Source organism: Oryzias latipes, chromosome 13, assembly GCF_053564925.1.
Source record: "Oryzias latipes strain Hd-rR chromosome 13, Olatipes_Hd-rR_3.1".
NCBI classification, from domain to species: domain Eukaryota; kingdom Metazoa; phylum Chordata; class Actinopteri; order Beloniformes; family Adrianichthyidae; genus Oryzias; species Oryzias latipes.
The window spans coordinates 13,673,374-13,691,740 of record NC_136249.1 but is presented as its reverse complement, the minus strand read 5'-3'; the positions used below and the strand labels follow the sequence as shown (position 1 = coordinate 13,691,740).

Sequence of the window (18,367 nt, the reverse complement as noted above, 5' to 3'; positions counted from 1 at the left end):
ACAGCCAGAAAACGTGATTTACGACGGACTGACATCTTTGTTTTCTCTCCATAAAATCTAATTAGAGATTAGAACAAAAGAATAAAAACTTCTTACGTTTTCAGATGCTTTTTGGTAACGATTACGGATGGAATCAGAATCATCATTAACACAATAAACAAAAACATAAACACAACACTTTTGTTTCTGCTCTCATTTGTCATGAGATGACTCAAAGATCTAAAACATTACACTAAAAAAATAGCCATTTCTCTCTAATATTTTTCATATTTGGGAGCAATTCCCGTTTGCAGAGATAATCCATCCCACCTCACAGGTTTGCCGTGTCAAGATGCTGATTAGACAACAAAATGAAAGCTTTACAATAAAAGGCCCCTCTGAAATGTGTTTTTGGTGGGGGGTAGGACTCCCTTGAGAAAGAGCTTTTAAATCTCAATGGAACCCCCCCCCCCCCCCCCCCCCCCCCCCCCCAGGTTAAAGAAAATAAAGAAAAGAATCAGGTTTGGCCTTATGTGTTGCAACTCTTCTTCTTTTCATAGAGTTGATCAGGTTGTCGATTGGCCCATGGTGGCGGTGGGATTATGGTATGGGCAGGCGTATGTAAAAAACAACAACACACAGGTGAGTTTTATTGGTGGCATTTTGAACACACAGAGATACCAGGCTTTCATCGGTTACCAGCTGATCCAACAAGCTGAGGAGGACCCGTACCCATGTGAATACTCCTACTTCAGAGGCATCGTCTGAATCTCTCACTGAAAGTGCCTAAAGCAAGTGGTGAAATTATGTTTTGATGCCTTGTTCTTATGATTAAATAACCATGTTTCACGTTTGTTCCTTCCATTTATCTGTGTTTACTTGAAATGATAAAAAGGGAGGGATGTTAGAATTATGTAATTATCATTTACTTACATGTTATTTTCACCATAATATGATTGTCTCAGTTCTATCTTTCAGTAAGAAAACAATGACCTGAAAAGTCCTGAGTATACAAAAATAAGATGTTCCTGTTGTTCCTGATTAAATGACCCACATGAATGTCTGCAACCTTCAGTGTTCAATAAAAAGAGACTGGATACACTGGCAGAACTCCTCTGACAGTTTGCGCTGTGACAGACCGATTTTCCTTCTGCAGAAGTCTAACAAAAATTCTAATCTCCTGTGTGGTTCTTCCCTTTATTAAGGAAAAAGTCAGAACTCTGACAATGACAGCGTGTTCCGGTGCCTGCTGATATCCAGCAACTTTGCACAGCCAATCAAGAGAAGTCCACCTCTTCTTTACCATTCAGTCCAACAAAAAACAGTCACAAATATAATCAAAAATAAATAGAAAATTTGCCTAAATTACAAAAGGGGTTTATCCAAATATACACTTTGTGTGTCAGAAAACAGTTAAATATGTCCAACACAAGAGGCCTTCAGCTCTCGTCTGTTTGCTCAGCTGTTGGACAGGACAAGTAAAAAAATAAAATAAAAAAAACTGGACCAACATTCCACAGGCCATAATCCACAACCTCATTATCTCTATGCCAAGGAGATGTGTTGCTATGCCTGAGGCAAATGGTCACACAATGTCACACAAGGCAAATGTCACACAAGGTATTAACCAGTGTGGATGAGCGGTAGATGGATGGACTTTTGATGATCATGACCAATGCAGAAGAAGTGTAAAAACATGACAAATATGCTAAATGTTTGCAAAGGTTTTATTTTTTACTGACACAGCATGGAAAAAAACAGTTGTGGAGTATAAAACCAGACATTAAAAAGAGTCTGACACATTCAGAGAGAAGTTGGAGAAATGTAGATAATCTCTTTTACATTAGAAACTGGATTTAAACAAAAAAAAATTGGAAACTTTTAGCTTTTCTCATTTTTCTTGGGGACAAACAAACACATTTTTACACATTTTCGTTTACTTTTGGTGCTAATTATTCTTCCAGCTAAATAAACATTTTCATTATTTAAACAAAGTGCTTAAAAATCACATACGTCACATCCTACTTTAGTCTGAAAGCACACATTTTTCTCTCAGATGGATCAATTCAGGATGCAGGTTTGGTACCAAAGCACCAGGCTGCTGCAGGAGTTTCCTGGAGCAGATCAGAAAATATTAGGATGGAGATTAAAGGAACTATTTAAAAAATGCATTAATCAACTTCCACTGGCCTTTTTTAAAATTAGAAACAAAGCTGAAATTCCACTTCGTATACAGTGAATTTCTACAACTTCATCCTCACATCTGGGGTTGAATTTAATTAAAAAAAAAAAAAGAGCTTTTTCTCCAAATTAAAATGAGCATTAAACTGTTTCACAGTTCAACAAGTGTCCTTCAGCTCATTAACCTGCAGCGATTCCTGTTGGAGTTTAACAGAGGAGGCGCCACACATTCACTTAAATAACCCCCCCCCCGCCGTTCATCTCCGAACTGAAGGTCCGCAAACAAAAGGCAGCCCCGAAAAAAAAACACATGACAGACGAAGAACAAGGCTGGTACCAGCAGAGCAACACATCTACTCTGCAGAGGCAAGCAACAACAGAAACAACAACACGGATACAAATACTTTTATCTTGAAAAATAAACCGTTAAATAAGAAATAACATGCACGTTAGAAATATAAGTGATGAATCAAAGACAAAACAGATCATTTAATAAAAAAAATAAAATAATAATAATAATAAAAAAAGATGGCAGACCCTGTTTCACCAGAATGAATGTCCAACATGTTACATCAAGTTTCCCTTTCTTCATTGTTGGAAAAGGTGCAGGAGTGACCTTAGGGGGGTGGGGGCACAAAAAGGTTCAAGAAAATAAAAGTGTTTCAGCCCAAAACAGCTGAGGAGGAGTGAGTCAGTGACAACCACAGGAATCTGTTGGTTTCAGGAGGATTTGGCGGCTAAAAAACAAAATACTTCCATTTAGGAGAGTACATCTAATAAATTTTAATCGCATTTTGGTGACGAACGACGCTACGATGAGTAAAGTTCTCTCATATTTCTCATGTTTTACTAAAAACGTCACCATACAGAGTTGTTTAAAAATAGAAGCATTTTAGAAATGTGCATTTCTGACGCTCCGCTCCAGGCCGCCGAGTCTCGAAGAAAACTGTAAAAACCACGAAGCGGGACAGCTAGAGCTGTGGAGTGATGCTGGTGAGGGACAATTGACTGTATATGAGAAGTGGACTGAGTGAGTGTGATGTCACTCGTAGAAAATGGGTTACTTTCAGCTTCAACGAAACGAGGTCAAGTCAATCGCCATTTATTTTGCAACAGGGGCGCCACCATGCTGGAGCCAGACGTTGGTAAGCAGTGACTGGTCCGAGTTTGTTTGAGTTTCTATGGGGACCACTCCTACCAATCAGAAGTGAGCTTGTTGAAGTCCACATCCCTACCACAAAATCGCTCAATAAAATGTTTTAAACGTGGTACATTGAGGCCCCGCAGGCTCCACCTACTTCATTGAGGCATCTGATTGGCCAGTTTATAACTTAAAGAACTTGCACCAATGAACAAAATATCACAAAGAAACGAGGATTAGCAAAAACATGTTAGCAAGAAATAGTTATTCTGATGCTACGTTCACACCGGGCATGTGACATGATCAAGAACAGACGCTAAACATGCATTCTTGAAATGTGCGTTTAGCGTGTGATGTTTACACTGGACTGTTGCTACCCAATAGTAGCACATGTGCAGACAGCTGGAAGAGGCTTGGTGTGAAATGTTGAATTGGTTCAAATCTTGTGAATCTTGCTCCAGCTTTTTTCTGTCACAGCTTTATTCTGATATACCAAAGACTTGGGCTCAATTCGAATTCTTCCCCTACCTCACCGGCTTCTCCCTATTCCGAGTGGGAAGGATCTCCGAATTAGAAGACACTATTTTTCTATAACTCTCTGTTTGGAGGGCTACATGTCAGGGTAGGGAGAAGCTATACAGGGATTGGAAGAATTCGGATTCGGCCTTGGTGTCATATAATTCCGGCCGGGCACAAACTGCAAATATTAATTTCTTCTTAATGATCACTTAACAAAAAGTTGGGACTTCAGTGAAATTAAAAAGGACTCCACCCAAATCCGAGTCTCTGATTGGCCAAAGTTCAACTGGTTTAACTTTCAACGCACGTTCATTGGACAAGCGTTTTGTACACAGATCCCGGAATTGGTCCTAAAAGCTTAAGAAGCTACATGTGAACCTGATAGTTTTGAATTACAACGACTTTTTATTGGAAGTGGTAACTAGACAGCGCGTTACCCGGCCAGTGTGAACACAGCAACTTCTCAATTGAAGTCTGTGAGATTCTGGCTTCTTTGAGCAAACCGTACTTCCTGCTTAAAAACGCAAGTGGGGGGAGGGGACACTCAGTCCAGTTTTCATATACAGTCAATGTAAGGGACAGAAGCAAAGATGGCCCTGCGATTGTCAAACCCGGCTTAGACGTGCCGGAGACAAAACGTGCCTGAACTCCGTTTAGACTCACGTAGGCCACTATAGGTGTGTCGGGAGGCTCTTCATATGACAGCACAGGTTCAGATGTACGATTCACAATCACGAGGAAAAACAACTCTTCACCACAGTCGTGCTATCGGGCTTCAAAACTGAACACATGCAATATATTTCTGTTATTTTTTGGTCTCCATTTTCAAAGGTTTATAGTCAAAATACATCAACATGTACGTCCTGCCTTTGGTCAAGAAAATATCTTAAAATCTACAGGCTATAGAAATCTTATTGTACAGAAACGAAACAGCAAAACTGTATTTGAGATCATGTAACTGATCAAAAAGAGGAAAGCTGATACCATGTATCTAATCGTTTTCATTTGGACATTTCCAAATATGTAAAGTGCTTCTGCATTATTTCCTCAGCATTAAATGGGAAAGGAACATCCATCAAAGTAAGGCAGACTGGTTTTATCTACACACACACACACACACACACACACACACACACACACACACACACACACACACACACACACACACACACACACACACACACATCTATATATATATATCTATATATATATAGATATATATATATATTAACTGGAGGGACGTTTATGGAGCCAAGACAGAAAGAAACTCCAAGGTTCAAGGGGGGAGAGCAGGATGTTAGAAACCAAGGATTTTCACAGCTGTGGATGTCGAACAGAGTGAATAAAAACAGGTAATAGCAGCCTATTCACACACCATCAGACGACGCTTCCACCGTGCCCATGCTGAACCGCGGAGCGGACACAAAAAAAGAGATCGGGAGCCGCCTCTGCCTGAGAGACGAGGAGCGACCGAGCCCTGCAGAGGCGTTCCTCTTCATGTCTGAAGGTTTCCGTCACGGAGACGCCTTTTCCGATGGGTCGGGGCTCTTCAAGGACAATAAAAATCCGCTGCATGGCCGTTTAAGCCACACCCACTCCACAGGTTAAGAGGTTTTCCCCACAATAGGGTTGTCACTGCAACAAAGAAAGCAAATGCAGCTTTTTTAAAATAAAACAAAAAGAACAGCTGTTTTTCTACTAAATTGATTAAAATAAACCAAATACAGTTTTAATTTGAAAGAAGTTACACATTTCTACTTTATTACGACTTGCTAAAGTAAAAAAAAAAATGGACCATTGGATCAGCAGAACAAAGAACTCTGCAGCAGATGATGGAACCCACTCCAGCAGGGAGATGGTCTCCAGAGCAGCTTTTTTTGTTCTGGATGGTTTAAAATGTTTTGATATCTTGTGCAATCGGAGCCTGAAGCTTCACCTGAGCACCTGCCATGACTCTGCACTTATGATTACAGTAAAAGGGATTTGCAGGAGCAGAACAAGATCATGATCTGAGGACTGAAGGCGTTTCTGCTTCTATGTTTTTAATCACTGGAACAAAGGTTAGTTAGAGGATTCAGACCCAATCATCTTTATACGTAGGTGACTATTTAAAGATTTCTGAAACCCGCATTATTCTGTTTTTTACAGTACACACCGGGACGAATATTCGCCAGGCGTTATTCGCCAGCGTTTTTCGTCACGTTTTTTGTGTTCACACCCAGGCGATTTTCGCTGACGATGAGTGGAGTGAACATGCAATTTCATTCCCTGACATTAGATGGCGCTTAATGTAAAACAGAAATACTCCTGTACACAAGGTGGCGCTGCGCAACTTTACGCTTCTTAAAGTCGCTTTTCACTCAGAAGAAGAGAGCAAGTATTTACGCGCTTGTCAGAATCAAACAAAGAAAACATGAATATTTCAAGCACCAGTTGCTCCAACTGGTGCTTGATTCGGGGATATTTTAGAATGTCCGTCATTATTGCTTCGCGGCAGTGTAGACGCTACTTGGCGTATATCTTCTTCGCTGGTATGTGTGCTCAGCAAGGCAGTTTTGTGTTTGAGCGCCCCCAAGTTGTGTTTTACTGTAACTTCAGAAGCTCCAGACACGTGAGCAAAAGCGCCGTTCTCATTGGTCGAGTAGATTTCGACGCGACGCGTCGAAAAAAAAAAACGAACCCGAGGCGTTTTTTTTTTTCGACGCTTTAACGCCTGGCGTTTTTTCGCGTCGGTGTGCACACTCTCGTTGGTGCCCTTTGTTTAGTCACGAGGCGTTAAACGTCGGCGAAAATCGCCGGCGAAATTCGTCCCGGTGTGAACAGGCCTTAAGTCCTGATTTTTCTCTGCCAATTCTCTGACATTATTGGATTACTTTTTAAAAACTATAAATGACAAAGATCACACTGTAATTTAAAAAAAATTTGTACTAAAATGTATTTGGGTTTCAAAATTTAAAAAAAGAGCAGTTTTAAACTGCAAAGCTTTATATTTTACTGTAAAAAACAGAAATAAATAAACTAAAATATACTTATTTTTAACAGAACGTATTCTCTTTTACTTTGTTATGAGCTGTGGCCCACATATACCAGTTTAACCTTATGTCTATTAATGAAAAGGAGCAATTACATTGCCAAGAAAATTACTTTTTTTAATGTTCTAATGAATTTATGAATGAATATCTCAAATATGTTTGATATAATGAATCTATGTATTATTATGGGCTTTATTCCTTTGATTTTGAAATTGCATGTAATAACTTAACAAACCCAAACTTTCATTTCTCCGATATTGCGGATGGTCGTAGACTCACAGGCTGCCGTATTGTGCGGTGGTGTCGCTGCGGGTGTCGTGCTGCCTCTGCAGCTCCTCCATCACGTTCCGTAGCTGTTTGAGTGTCTGAAAGGTCTCTTTGGGTTCCTGGATGGTGAACTTGGAGTACTCCTCTGGCTCTCGCTGGGGGCCCTGGTACACGGCCATGCTGGCACACGCATCTGAGGGGGGGAGACAAGCACCGTAAAGCTGGCTTCCATCAAGACTTCCCTGCAGTTAGTGATGCTTCACAACACCAGAGGATGTTCAGGAGGATAATGGGGAAGGTTGTTAACTTGAGGTGAACGTTGAGAGTTTAACAAATGTTTACAGGACTTCTAGCCTTTGTTCTGGTATTTATGGACTGGGAGAAGAAGTGAAAGTGCACACATGGGAACCTAAACCCACAAAGCAAGGAAAACCACCGCAGAGCTGTACAAAAGTCAGAGAACCGAACAATTAAAAACAGATGCAAGAGTCCTGTATGAGTTTCAGTGTTTTCACATGTTACAGCCATGGCTACAGGTCATATGTGTTCCATAAAGCGTGTTCTTCAATGTTTTACTGACCCTCCATGTTATGGAGCTTGACATCGTTTGAGGAGAGGAAGGAGAAAAGTCTCTCTGCCTCGCGGTCGCAGTCGATGTCCAGCTGCAGGTTGGCCAGCATGGTGCTGAAACGGGAGAAGGATGCATCAGATCGGCTCTCCGACGAGCCGGAGCGGAGAGGAACGTGTTTATTAGTTTACACTCAAAACCAACTAAACTCTGTAGTTTAGTACTTCAGCGTACTTCATTTCCTCAAACTTTAGGATTTTTAGACAAAAATAACACAAGAACAATAAAACAAAATCTTTTTTTTTTTTTTTTTTTATTTACCAAGGCTGTGTCCCACCAAGGTGGGGTAGCCTAGACAAGGCACACAATTTTAGCTCCCTCTGTCTCTTCCCCAAACCCTCCTCCTTCAGTGTGTGAGTGCGTGTGTGCGTATGTGCGTGCGACTGGTCTGAGGTCTGGTCTAAGCCACACCACACTGCACCAGGGTCAGCTGCACAGCCCAGTGTGGGCACCTCCACAGCAGGGCCTCAGCCAAGGCTGGTTTCCCCTTGCCGCTTCATCCCAAGACCAGACCTCTACCACACCCATCCATTCATCCATAGACAAACTCTCTCCACCCATCCCTGTCCTGAGCAGCCTCTCTCCCCTGCACCACAGTCATCCCTCTTGCACTCAACGCTCTTCTTACACCCTCTGTCCATCCCATTCGCGGTCTTCCTCTCATTCTCACTCCACTCACATCAGATTTGTATACCCTTTTCACCAATCGCTCCCTTTCCATTCTTTCAACATGTCCAAACCATCCCAGTGCCTTTTGCTCTGCTCTTTCAGCCAACTCTTGCGTCACACCAGTTCTCTCTCGGATAACTTCATTTCTCACACGATCCATACGCGTCACACCACACATACTCCTCAAACATCTCATCTCAACTACATTCAGCTTCCTCTTTTCCGCCACTTTCAGACTCCATGTTTCAGCCCCATATAACGCTGCAGGCACCACCACACCCTCATACAATCTCCTTTTTGCATCCTTTCCCAGTGACCTACATTCAAACACTCTCTTCATTACCCCCCATATCTTTCGTACTTCATTCATTCTAAACTCTACCTCTCCCCCCATTCCACCATCCACACAGACACACGACCCCAAATACTGAAAACACTCTACCTCTTCCAACAGCTCCCCATTTAATGCCACATTCAATCTACGTTCACCCTTTAACCTCGTACACCTCATCACCTTACTCTTTTCCACATTCACTCTCAACTTCCTTCTGTCGCACACCCTTCCAAACTCCTCAACCAGACGTGCCAAGCTCTCTTCTGAGTCAGCCACTAGTGCAGTATCATCTGCAAACAGCAACTGATTCACACTCCATTCGCTGCCGTCAGTATTTATCATGCTCACACCCGTACCCGACACCCTTTCATTCACCTCTTTTACCACACCATCCAAATACACGTTAAACAACCACGGAGACATCACGCATCCCTGACGCAGACCAACCCTCACAGGAAACCAATCACTCATGCTATTTCCCACTCTCACACACGCTCTACTGTTTCTATAAAAACTCTTCACACCTTCCAACAATCTACCATCAATACCATACATACTCAACACCACCCACAACGCCTCTCTATCAATCCTATCATACGCCTTCTCTAAATCCATGAATGCCCAAAACACCTCCCTCCCCTTAGCCAAAAACTTTTCACACACCTGTCTCACAACAAACACCTGATCCACACACCCTCTACCTCTCCTGAAACCACACTGCTCTTCACCAATCATACACTCAGTTCCCTCCACTACCCTATTAATCAGCACTCTCCCATATACTTTGCCTACAACACTCAACAGACTAATACCCCTAAAACTACCACATTCATACTTATCACCCTTACCCTTGTACAGGGGAACCACACACGCACTCATCCAATCAAGCGGCACCTGCCCATTTGCAAAACACACATTCAACAATCTCACTAACCACTCAATCACGATCGCTCCACCACACTTCAGGCATTCCACAGCACACCCATCCACACCTGCAGCCTTTCCTACTTTCAACTTTCCCACAGCTTGCACAACTTCGTCTCCCGTAATCAACGCTTCATTCAACTCTTCTAATACATTCAGTCTACTTTCCCTTCCATCCATCCCAATCACAGCATCCCGATCTTCCTCCACATTCAGCAGCCTCTCGAAATACTCTGCCCATCTTTTTCTTACTGCATTCCCCTCATTCAACATCCTTCCATCCTCTGTTTTCACTTTCTCCTCCCTCCCCGACACTCCCTTTCGCACCCTCTTCACCTCCTTCCAAAACATTTTCTTGTTCTCACGAAAATTATCAGTCAACTGTCTGCCCCACCTTTCGTCCGCAGCCGCTCTTGCCTCACGCACAGCTCTCTTAGCCTCCCTTTTCTTCTCCTTATAACACTCATATGACTCCCTGTCCTTTCTCTGTAGCCATACTTCGTACGCACATCTCTTCTCAGCTACAGCCAACCTTACATCCTCGCACCACCATTCACTTCCCTTTCTTAGACCACCCCCAACACGTCTCACACCACACACTTCCTCTGCACTTCCAACCACTGCACTCTTGAACTGTTGCCATTCTTCCTCCACTCCAACAACCATTTGCTCCTTCACCATATTCCACTTGCCACCTAATTCCTTCTGATACTCACACATTTTCTCTCTGTTCTTCAAAACACTCACTCTCAGAACTTTTCTTGCCTCCCCACTCTTTCTCACTCTCACCCATGGCATACCCACACGCAACCTTCCTTCCACCAAATAGTGATCAGACATACCTCCACACTCTCCCCTCCTTACACTTACATCCAGCAATCTACTACATGCAACCTTTGAAACCACCACATAATCCATCAGTGCTTTGTCAATCACTCTTCCACCACTCTGCCTCACCCACGTATACTTATGGATCTCTTTCTTTCTGAACCATGTATTCCCAATCACCATCTCTCTTTCAGTGCACATTCCTATCAGTCTCTCACCATTATCATTCTTTCCAGGAACACCATGCACGCCAACAACACCCTCAATTTTCACATCACCCACTCTAGCATTCAGATCTCCCATCAGCACTACATTCACATTTGCTCCAAATCCTTGCAAGCACTCATCCAAGTCGTTCCAGAAGGTCACTCTCTCCTCTTCATTCCTCTCACTGCCAGGACCATATGCACTCACAAACACCCACAGCTCCTTCCGAAATTTCACTTTCACCCATATCAGTCTTGGTGAAACCTCCTTCCATTCAACCACACATCGTTTCACCTCACAGCTCACCAGCAAAGCCACACCTTCTCTTGCTCTCCCGCTCTCTACACCAGACATTCTCCCACTCACACTTCCAAACACACACTCACCCTTCCCTTTCATCTTTGTCTCACTCAGTGCTAACACGCTCATTCCCCTCCTTCCAAACATCCTTCCAATCAGATCTCTTTTGCTTCCGTCCGTACTACACCCCCGCACATTCAAAGACCCAATCTTAAGGGTTTGGGGAGGTAATCTCCCCTTCCCAACTCTGCCCTGTCCGTAATTAGGAATGTAGTTACAGGGGAGAGGATTCCCAGTCCTCTCGCTCCGTCCCTTTTAGTCGCCTTTTACGACACGCAGGGAATACGTTGGTAGTATTCTTTACGACCCCCCTAACCACAGGTTTAATTTTGATTAAAACAAGCCCAGGAATTTTTGCCCAAATCAAAAAGGGTAATTAAAAAAACATGACTTTAAAACACTAAGTTTTACTTCTTCCAAGCAAAACAAATATTTACCATTTAAAAAAAACCTCAGCTATTTATGGGAAAACTCAAAATATTTTGGCTAAAACAGAAAATCCACTTTTGTAACCATGACTTTACATTTTATTTTGAAGGAGCTTTTACAAATGGCAAGCTGTGATCCGGTTCCACAGTTTGATGTGATTTCCTCTAAAGTACAGTATTCACAGCCTAATGGTCAGAGTTTGAGGTGAATCAGAAACTTTACGAAGTCTCTATATGTTTCTCAAGACCCAGTCCAATCAAAATGGTGTTTTTTTTAACACGTCCTTGGGACATTTTTCTGATGGAGGAGGACATATCTAAAGAAAATTATATATGCCCTGAGGATTTCTAATAACAGACTGAACAGGTTTTCCTGTTTTGGTTTTTAAATGCTCAAATTTACCCTTAATATGCAGAGTTTTGCTGTAAAGTCAAGAAAAATGCATGAATCTTCTTATCAAGGACATCTAGAGAAGCTGTTGAGGTGTTATATCTATAGATCTTTACTGAATGAGGCATTCAAAGCAGTCTGGCACTAAATAGTGGATCATGACTGTCTTTATTAGAGTCTAGAAAACAACAGAAGATGAACCTAAAGACAAACACCGCAGGACACAGCTGAAACATCCCCACTCCTGCCTGCAGAGGCATCGTCACGTCACGTGACCTCGGAGCAAAAGCAGATCCAGATGTGGAATTTGCAAAAGACTACGGAGTTGAGGCAGGATGCAGCCGCTACCTGCAATAACTCTGAATGATGTGAGCTTATTACGTAATAAACTGAACCTTCATCCAATTCATCACCATCAGTGCATGAAAATAAACTCTGATCCGCTCTTCATCCGTGGTGAGGGAATAGAGAGCTGTGGTGGAGTGGCCCAGCCGCTCAGGCTCAGCGACTTACTGACACGTCCATCCGTCATGGCAGATAAAAGAAGGACGACGCCTTCACTGACCCCAGTTACTGCACAACTGCCAAAACACCATAAAACAAAAGGGCTTAAAAAAAACAACAGCTCTGACCGTGCAGCCAGTGGTGGGATAATAGGCGCACAGCTGTTGAAGGATGCTGGTTTGATCCCCTTGAACATGGTAAGCAGACACCTCCACTCCCTCACATAGGAACTTTATTTATGGACTTCTCCTCTGCTCTTCATAAAGCAGACCTGCATGCTCTCTGTAACGGCGCTCTAGGGTTACGGGTCAACCCGACGGCCGCCCCGCAGACGGAGACCTCCTACGGATCTGTCAGAGGTTATCCAGTCAAAGATGGAAACCTGAGATTTATCCTTCACCTACACTCAGTTTCAGCACCAACAATACCTCTAAAGCAGCGGTCCTCAACCTTTTTCAGGAAACAGACCGGTTTACCGTCAGGCAATATGTTCACAGACCGGCCTGTGTGAGGCTGAGGTGGGTGTGTGATTCTGTTTTCTTTTAGTAGGTCGTGTTTTTTTTCTCCCTCTGCGGCCTGATACCAACTGTCCCACGGACAGGTATCGGTCAGCAGTCGGGGTCGAAGTCTTTGACAACTTGTCTAAAGGGGCTCTTTGACGTTTAAAAGTGAAAGCAGGAAAGCAGAATCTCAATCATCCATCTGACTGACAAGCAGCTTTACTTTAACATCGATAACCCCCTTCAACATCAGCAGATCCATCTGTGCTGGAAAAGCTACATCAGTACTTCTGTCCAACCTCTGTAACTGAAGTCAAGCTCAAAATACCGTCTTTGTACCACACATTTTACTACAACTTATAAAATTCTCCTGATAGAGGAGACGGGAACATCGTTTTTACTTTGACCTCTGAACAAATAAGCAGAGGGAAGATGGTTTCATAGACCGGGCCAGGGCGTCCCATTCCCCCTGCTCAGATTAATACTATATTGTATCCATTTTGATATGCTAAAAATGTAGATTTCTATTATTGTTACTATTATCCTTCGCTATATGTGCCATAGTGCATATAACTTACTATTAACACATTTAAATTCAATAATAACAGTTAGCTTTTAAGGGGAAAGTTTGGTTCACTGGGGTTCTGTCCTCCATTTTTATTTACTTCTACTTTCCTCTATTCTTGATCATTTATATAGAATTTAGTTTTTTTTCATGGCTCTGTTTGGTGCAGTGCGATTCATGGTTTGTCATTGCTCCTGTCCTTGGCCGTGGACCTCGTCTCTGGCTTGTCTCGTGCTCCCAGCTGTCCCCCAGTTCCATGTGGATGAAGCCCATCTAATACACTATTCAAACATGTAGTTGTAGAGTTAGATAAGCTAATTCTTCTCTAAGAGTTCTGGTACATCGCCTGTCCGTCCTGGGGGAGGATCCCTCCTTCATGTGGACATCCCTGAAGTTTTTCTAAAATCTGTTTTTTTTTTGGAGTTTTTCCATAACAAAGAGGAGGGTTTTAAGGCAGGGATTCCCCAATAAGCCTAGTCTGTTTAGTTTAGCAATGACCTATTTTATAACTGATTTTATCAGTTGTTTATTTTATAATATTGAGCTATGTAAATAAAATGGACCTGAATTGAACTGTGAGATGTGAACGTGGGGGCAGCACTTACGCTGTGCAGGGCTTGCAGCCCGGAGCGCTGCTGCTCTGGCTTTTGCAGCACTGCCAGGCTCCGCCCGTGTAGTTCGATGGATGGAAGGTGGCCAGCCGCCCTTCGTTGCAGCGGCTGACCTGACCCAGGATCTCCAGCCACTCGCTGGCTTCCACACAGTTTCCCGCCTGAACGTACAACGGCTTCTCAGAGTGCACCACCTGGAACATCTGACGGACACGAAGCTGCGTTACAATCAGCGCCCACTACCCCCCCGACAAAACTCTCTCCCCAAAACAGTTGATAGAAAAAAAAACAATGACACTTGTCTCATTTGAAAGGCAGTCATGTAAACACTGCAGTTCAGCTGCCTTACATTTTTGCGGTTAAAGGCACTTTCATCCAGTTTCTCCACGGCTCGGATGTTCTTGACGTTGATGATGCAGATGGCCTCCTTCCCTGTAAAGAGAGGTCATGTTTTTCTAACTTTTTTAAACTATTAAAAAGTTTAAATTCCATTACCTAAAAAAGTACATATTTACATTGGGACAGTAAGCGATGTGTCGGACCAGAATCCATCCCCTAAACACTTATTTCTATTCCAACCAACAAGTGAGGCATTCACTCAGACCTTTGCTATTATTTATGCAGATTGTTTACTATATTGAGCTGGTTGAATGCTACAACAAATTTGATAAAATATGCAATAAATCTCATTTACCATCAATCTCCTATCTTTTAAGGAATTCCGCTTAGATTTTATGACCAAACGTCTGATAAACTTGGTTTAATTTACTTTCTGTTATAAAAATCAAAGGTTTCACAGCTGAAAACTATAAAACTTTAAAATCAAAGGGAAATATATTGATCTGGGAGAGAAACGTAAGAATAAATCCACCTCCTTAAAATGTCATTAAATAATTCAATTATTTAACTAACTCAATTAATTAATTTGTTTCACTTCAAATATTTCCGCTTATTGATGGATGGCTGTTAAACACCTGATTTTCCCATAAGTCTTCTGGCTGATACAGGCACGCAGAAACATCTCTCAGTTTTCAAAAAAGAGCTACACATGTAATGAAATGAACAGAAAAAGACAAAAAGAACTAAAAAGAGAGGATGCGGCGCTCACCTTTGTGTTTGTGGTAGGTGAGCTCCTTGTTGGTCACTCTGAGCCATCTCTTTTTGAAGTTTTTCTTGCCAAGGCGCTTTTTCCCCTGAGCACGTTTCTGCACTTCCCTTAAAGAGAAGAGGAGGGAAGTGTGGCTGTCAAACACACACGTTTTGTTATCTAAAGAACCACTCCGATTGTCCTTTGATCTATTCTAAAAGGTCTTTTAATTATCATTATGCCTTTTTTTTAGCATTAATCGCGCAAACTGGGTAGGGCATAGTTTCTGCAGAGTGGCAGTAGTTCACTTTTAACATTTGTCCACCATAACCAAAAAAGAAATGCCACAAGAACATGTTAAAAACACCATAATACTGTTTAAATGGGAGTGAATTTTAAAGTCTCATTTTAGAAAAAAAAAAATCTGAGATATTTTACAGAATAAAAGTTAGTTAAAGTTCAGATTTTCAAAATAAATGTTAATAAAAAAGGTTTTCCAAGTGTCTTTGGCCCCTTCTTTTATTCTTTTTTTTCCCCATTTGGTTTGTATTTATTGCTCTGGTCTGGTTTTAGTGCTTCTCTCCAGTGTGATCTGCATGAAGCATCAGGGATGTTATAAAATGGCTTTCATAAAATTTCAGTCTTCAGTCATTTCTCATTTAAGCAGATTAATATATTTTCTCATCCCTGAACCTTCTGAGTGGTCAATGAGCAAACCACACTTTCTTTTTGTTTTTTCATTGATTCATCTCAAAGACTTGATTTCAAAACATAAATGTGGAAATCTTCACACGTTCTTCCACTCCTACCCTTCTTTAAGAACCACTGCATCCTCCAGGCCGCTGGACTCCTTATTGACGTTGGAGGAGATTTCATCAAGAAACTGAAAACAAAGTCCACACAAGTTTTAACACAAAAACATAAATATTTACAAGCAATATGGACTTTTACTAAATGTACCTTTTTAACTTTTTCAATGCACTTTTCCTCTTGGAATGATTTGAAGAAGTCATACATATATGTTTCTTTGAAGCTGGACTGTAATGTAAATGATGCAGATTAGAAGAAGTGCATTTGATGATGCTATGTTACAATGTAAGACGCTTTTTGAGCATCTTTTCTCTTTACCCAGCTGAACATTTTATTTTGTTCTTACCAGTTTCTTGGACAAGCTGCCCCAGCTACCCAGAGTCTGGATGGTTTTTGAGATGAGCGTGAGGGTGCGTGAAATTTCTGGATCCTGCAATCAGTGCCAGGGAGCAGGTCACTTTCGGTTCGAGGCGTGTTCGTGTAAAGTTGAGGTGTGCACTTACAGGAAGATGGGAACGAAGCTGGAAAGAGTGCGGAGAAAGAACGGCCACGGCGAAAAAGCGCAGGAACACAAAGCTGCTGACGGCCGAATACTGAACGTGTGGGTCGCCTGAAGACATGCATCAACAAACTGTATTTATAAAAGGAAAAACATACACTGCCTCACAACATTCAGTTACATTTGAAGCTCTGGCGCCCTCTCCTGGTAGATTACAAATTGCCTTTTGTTGAGATGGCGGCTTAACTAGTAATTAATCAGCAGTTACATAACTTGTGGTGCAATTTGTTTCCATCATGTACACGTTTAAATGTTTCCATGATAACAGATGACCTCACATCTTCATTTATCAGACAAAAAAGGGAAATGAAAGCTCTGACATGGGAAAACTCTACCTGGGAAGCGTTTGCACGCCAGTTGCCTTAAAGACCTGAAGACGTCACACATGAGAGGGGGGCAGCTGGAGCTGGACTGGGTGATTAAAGAAAAAACTTTCTGGACGTAACCCTGAAGGTTCTCCTGTTGACACAAATGCTTGTTACTGGAGAGAATGCGGCTGCTGACTTCAGTGTTTTTGAAATACTTCAGTTTGTGTTGTTTACCTTATTGACCTCCACGTTGTCCCCTTCCTTTAGTTTAATGGGGTCAATTTCACAGCTTTTGTTGGAATCACAAATCTGAATGAAAATAAAAAACACAAAAAGATCAAAATATGTTCAAGCAAACTTACCTCAAGAGGGAGCAGTTGGAGCAACATGTCGGGTCCGTTTCTCTGTGTAAATAAGGGGAAGTGAAGTGGAACGGTGCGGTAACAGGGAGCAGAGGTGAAAAGGGTGGAGAACTTTAGTCTAGAGCGCTGGCTGGAACGGGTGGAGGATGGGTTCAGGTGAGATGTGTGACTGAAGAGTGTCATCAAGAACGAAAGGAAAGGTGTCGAAAACTGCAGTGAGAGCAGCCACATGTCGTAGAGACTCTGAGAAAGAGATAGGAGGCAGAGCTGGAGGTGCAGTGGGGCAAAAATAAGTATTCAGTCAGCCTCCAACTGTGCAAGTTCTCCCACTTAAAAAGATGAGAGAGGTGTGTAATTTTCATCGTAGGAAAACCTCAACTGTGAGAGACACAATGAGGGGAAAAAAATCCAGAAAATCATATTGTCTGATTTTTAAAGAATTTGTTTGTAAATTATGGTGGAAAATAAGTATTTGGTCACCTACAAATAAGCTAGATTTCTGGCTCACAGACCTGCAACTTCTTCTAGAAGAGAATCATCTGTCCTCCACTCATTACCTGTATTAATGTCACCAGTTTGATCTGGTCATCTATATAAACGACAAATGTCCACAACCTCAAACAGTCATACTCCAAACTCTACTATTGCCAAGACCAAAGAGCTGTCTAAGGACACCAGAAACCAAATAGTTGACCTGCACCCGGCTGGGAGGACTGAATCTTCAATAGGTAAGAAGCTTGATGTGAAGAAATCAACCTTTGGAGCAATTATTAGGAAACGGAAGACACACAAGACCACTGATAATCTCCTTCCACATGGGGCTTCCTGCAAGATCTCACCCTGTGGGGTCAAAATGATCACAAACACGGTGAGCAAAAATCCCAGAACCACATGGGGAACCTAGTGAATGACCTGCAGAGAACTGGGACACAAATAACTACCATAAGTAACACACTACGCTGCCAGGGACTCAAATCCTGCACTGCCAGACATGTCCCCCTGCTAAAGCCAGTACATGTGCAGGCCCATCTAAAGTTTGCCAGAGAGCATCTGGATCACCCAGAAAAGTATTGGGAGAATGTCCTGTGGTCAGATGAAATCAAAATAGAAGTTTTTGGAAAGAACTCTACTCATCGAGTTTAAAGGAGAAAGAATGCTGAATTACATCCAAAG

General features: G+C 42.2%; 1 protein-coding gene across 1 annotated transcript in view; it reads right to left on the bottom strand.

Moving 5' to 3' along the window:
- Positions 1 to 1,688: 1,688 nt before the first annotated feature.
- The window catches only part of rasa2 (RAS p21 protein activator 2), a 42,765-nt gene continuing 26,086 nt past the window's right edge, over positions 1,689 to 18,367 (bottom strand). The window contains exons 13-24 of the mRNA XM_023961781.2: positions 17,067 to 17,141; positions 16,860 to 16,983; positions 16,469 to 16,575; positions 16,312 to 16,395; positions 16,116 to 16,193; positions 15,965 to 16,038; positions 15,177 to 15,283; positions 14,418 to 14,500; positions 14,063 to 14,271; positions 7,700 to 7,803; positions 7,132 to 7,312; positions 1,689 to 5,455 (exon numbers count right to left, since the gene is read on the bottom strand). Coding sequence (XP_023817549.1) covers positions 5,425 to 5,455; positions 7,132 to 7,312; positions 7,700 to 7,803; positions 14,063 to 14,271; positions 14,418 to 14,500; positions 15,177 to 15,283; positions 15,965 to 16,038; positions 16,116 to 16,193; positions 16,312 to 16,395; positions 16,469 to 16,575; positions 16,860 to 16,983; positions 17,067 to 17,141 — 1,257 coding nt within the window. The 3' untranslated portion in view covers positions 1,689 to 5,424. The remainder of the gene's footprint in view (positions 5,456 to 7,131; positions 7,313 to 7,699; positions 7,804 to 14,062; positions 14,272 to 14,417; positions 14,501 to 15,176; positions 15,284 to 15,964; positions 16,039 to 16,115; positions 16,194 to 16,311; positions 16,396 to 16,468; positions 16,576 to 16,859; positions 16,984 to 17,066; positions 17,142 to 18,367) is intronic.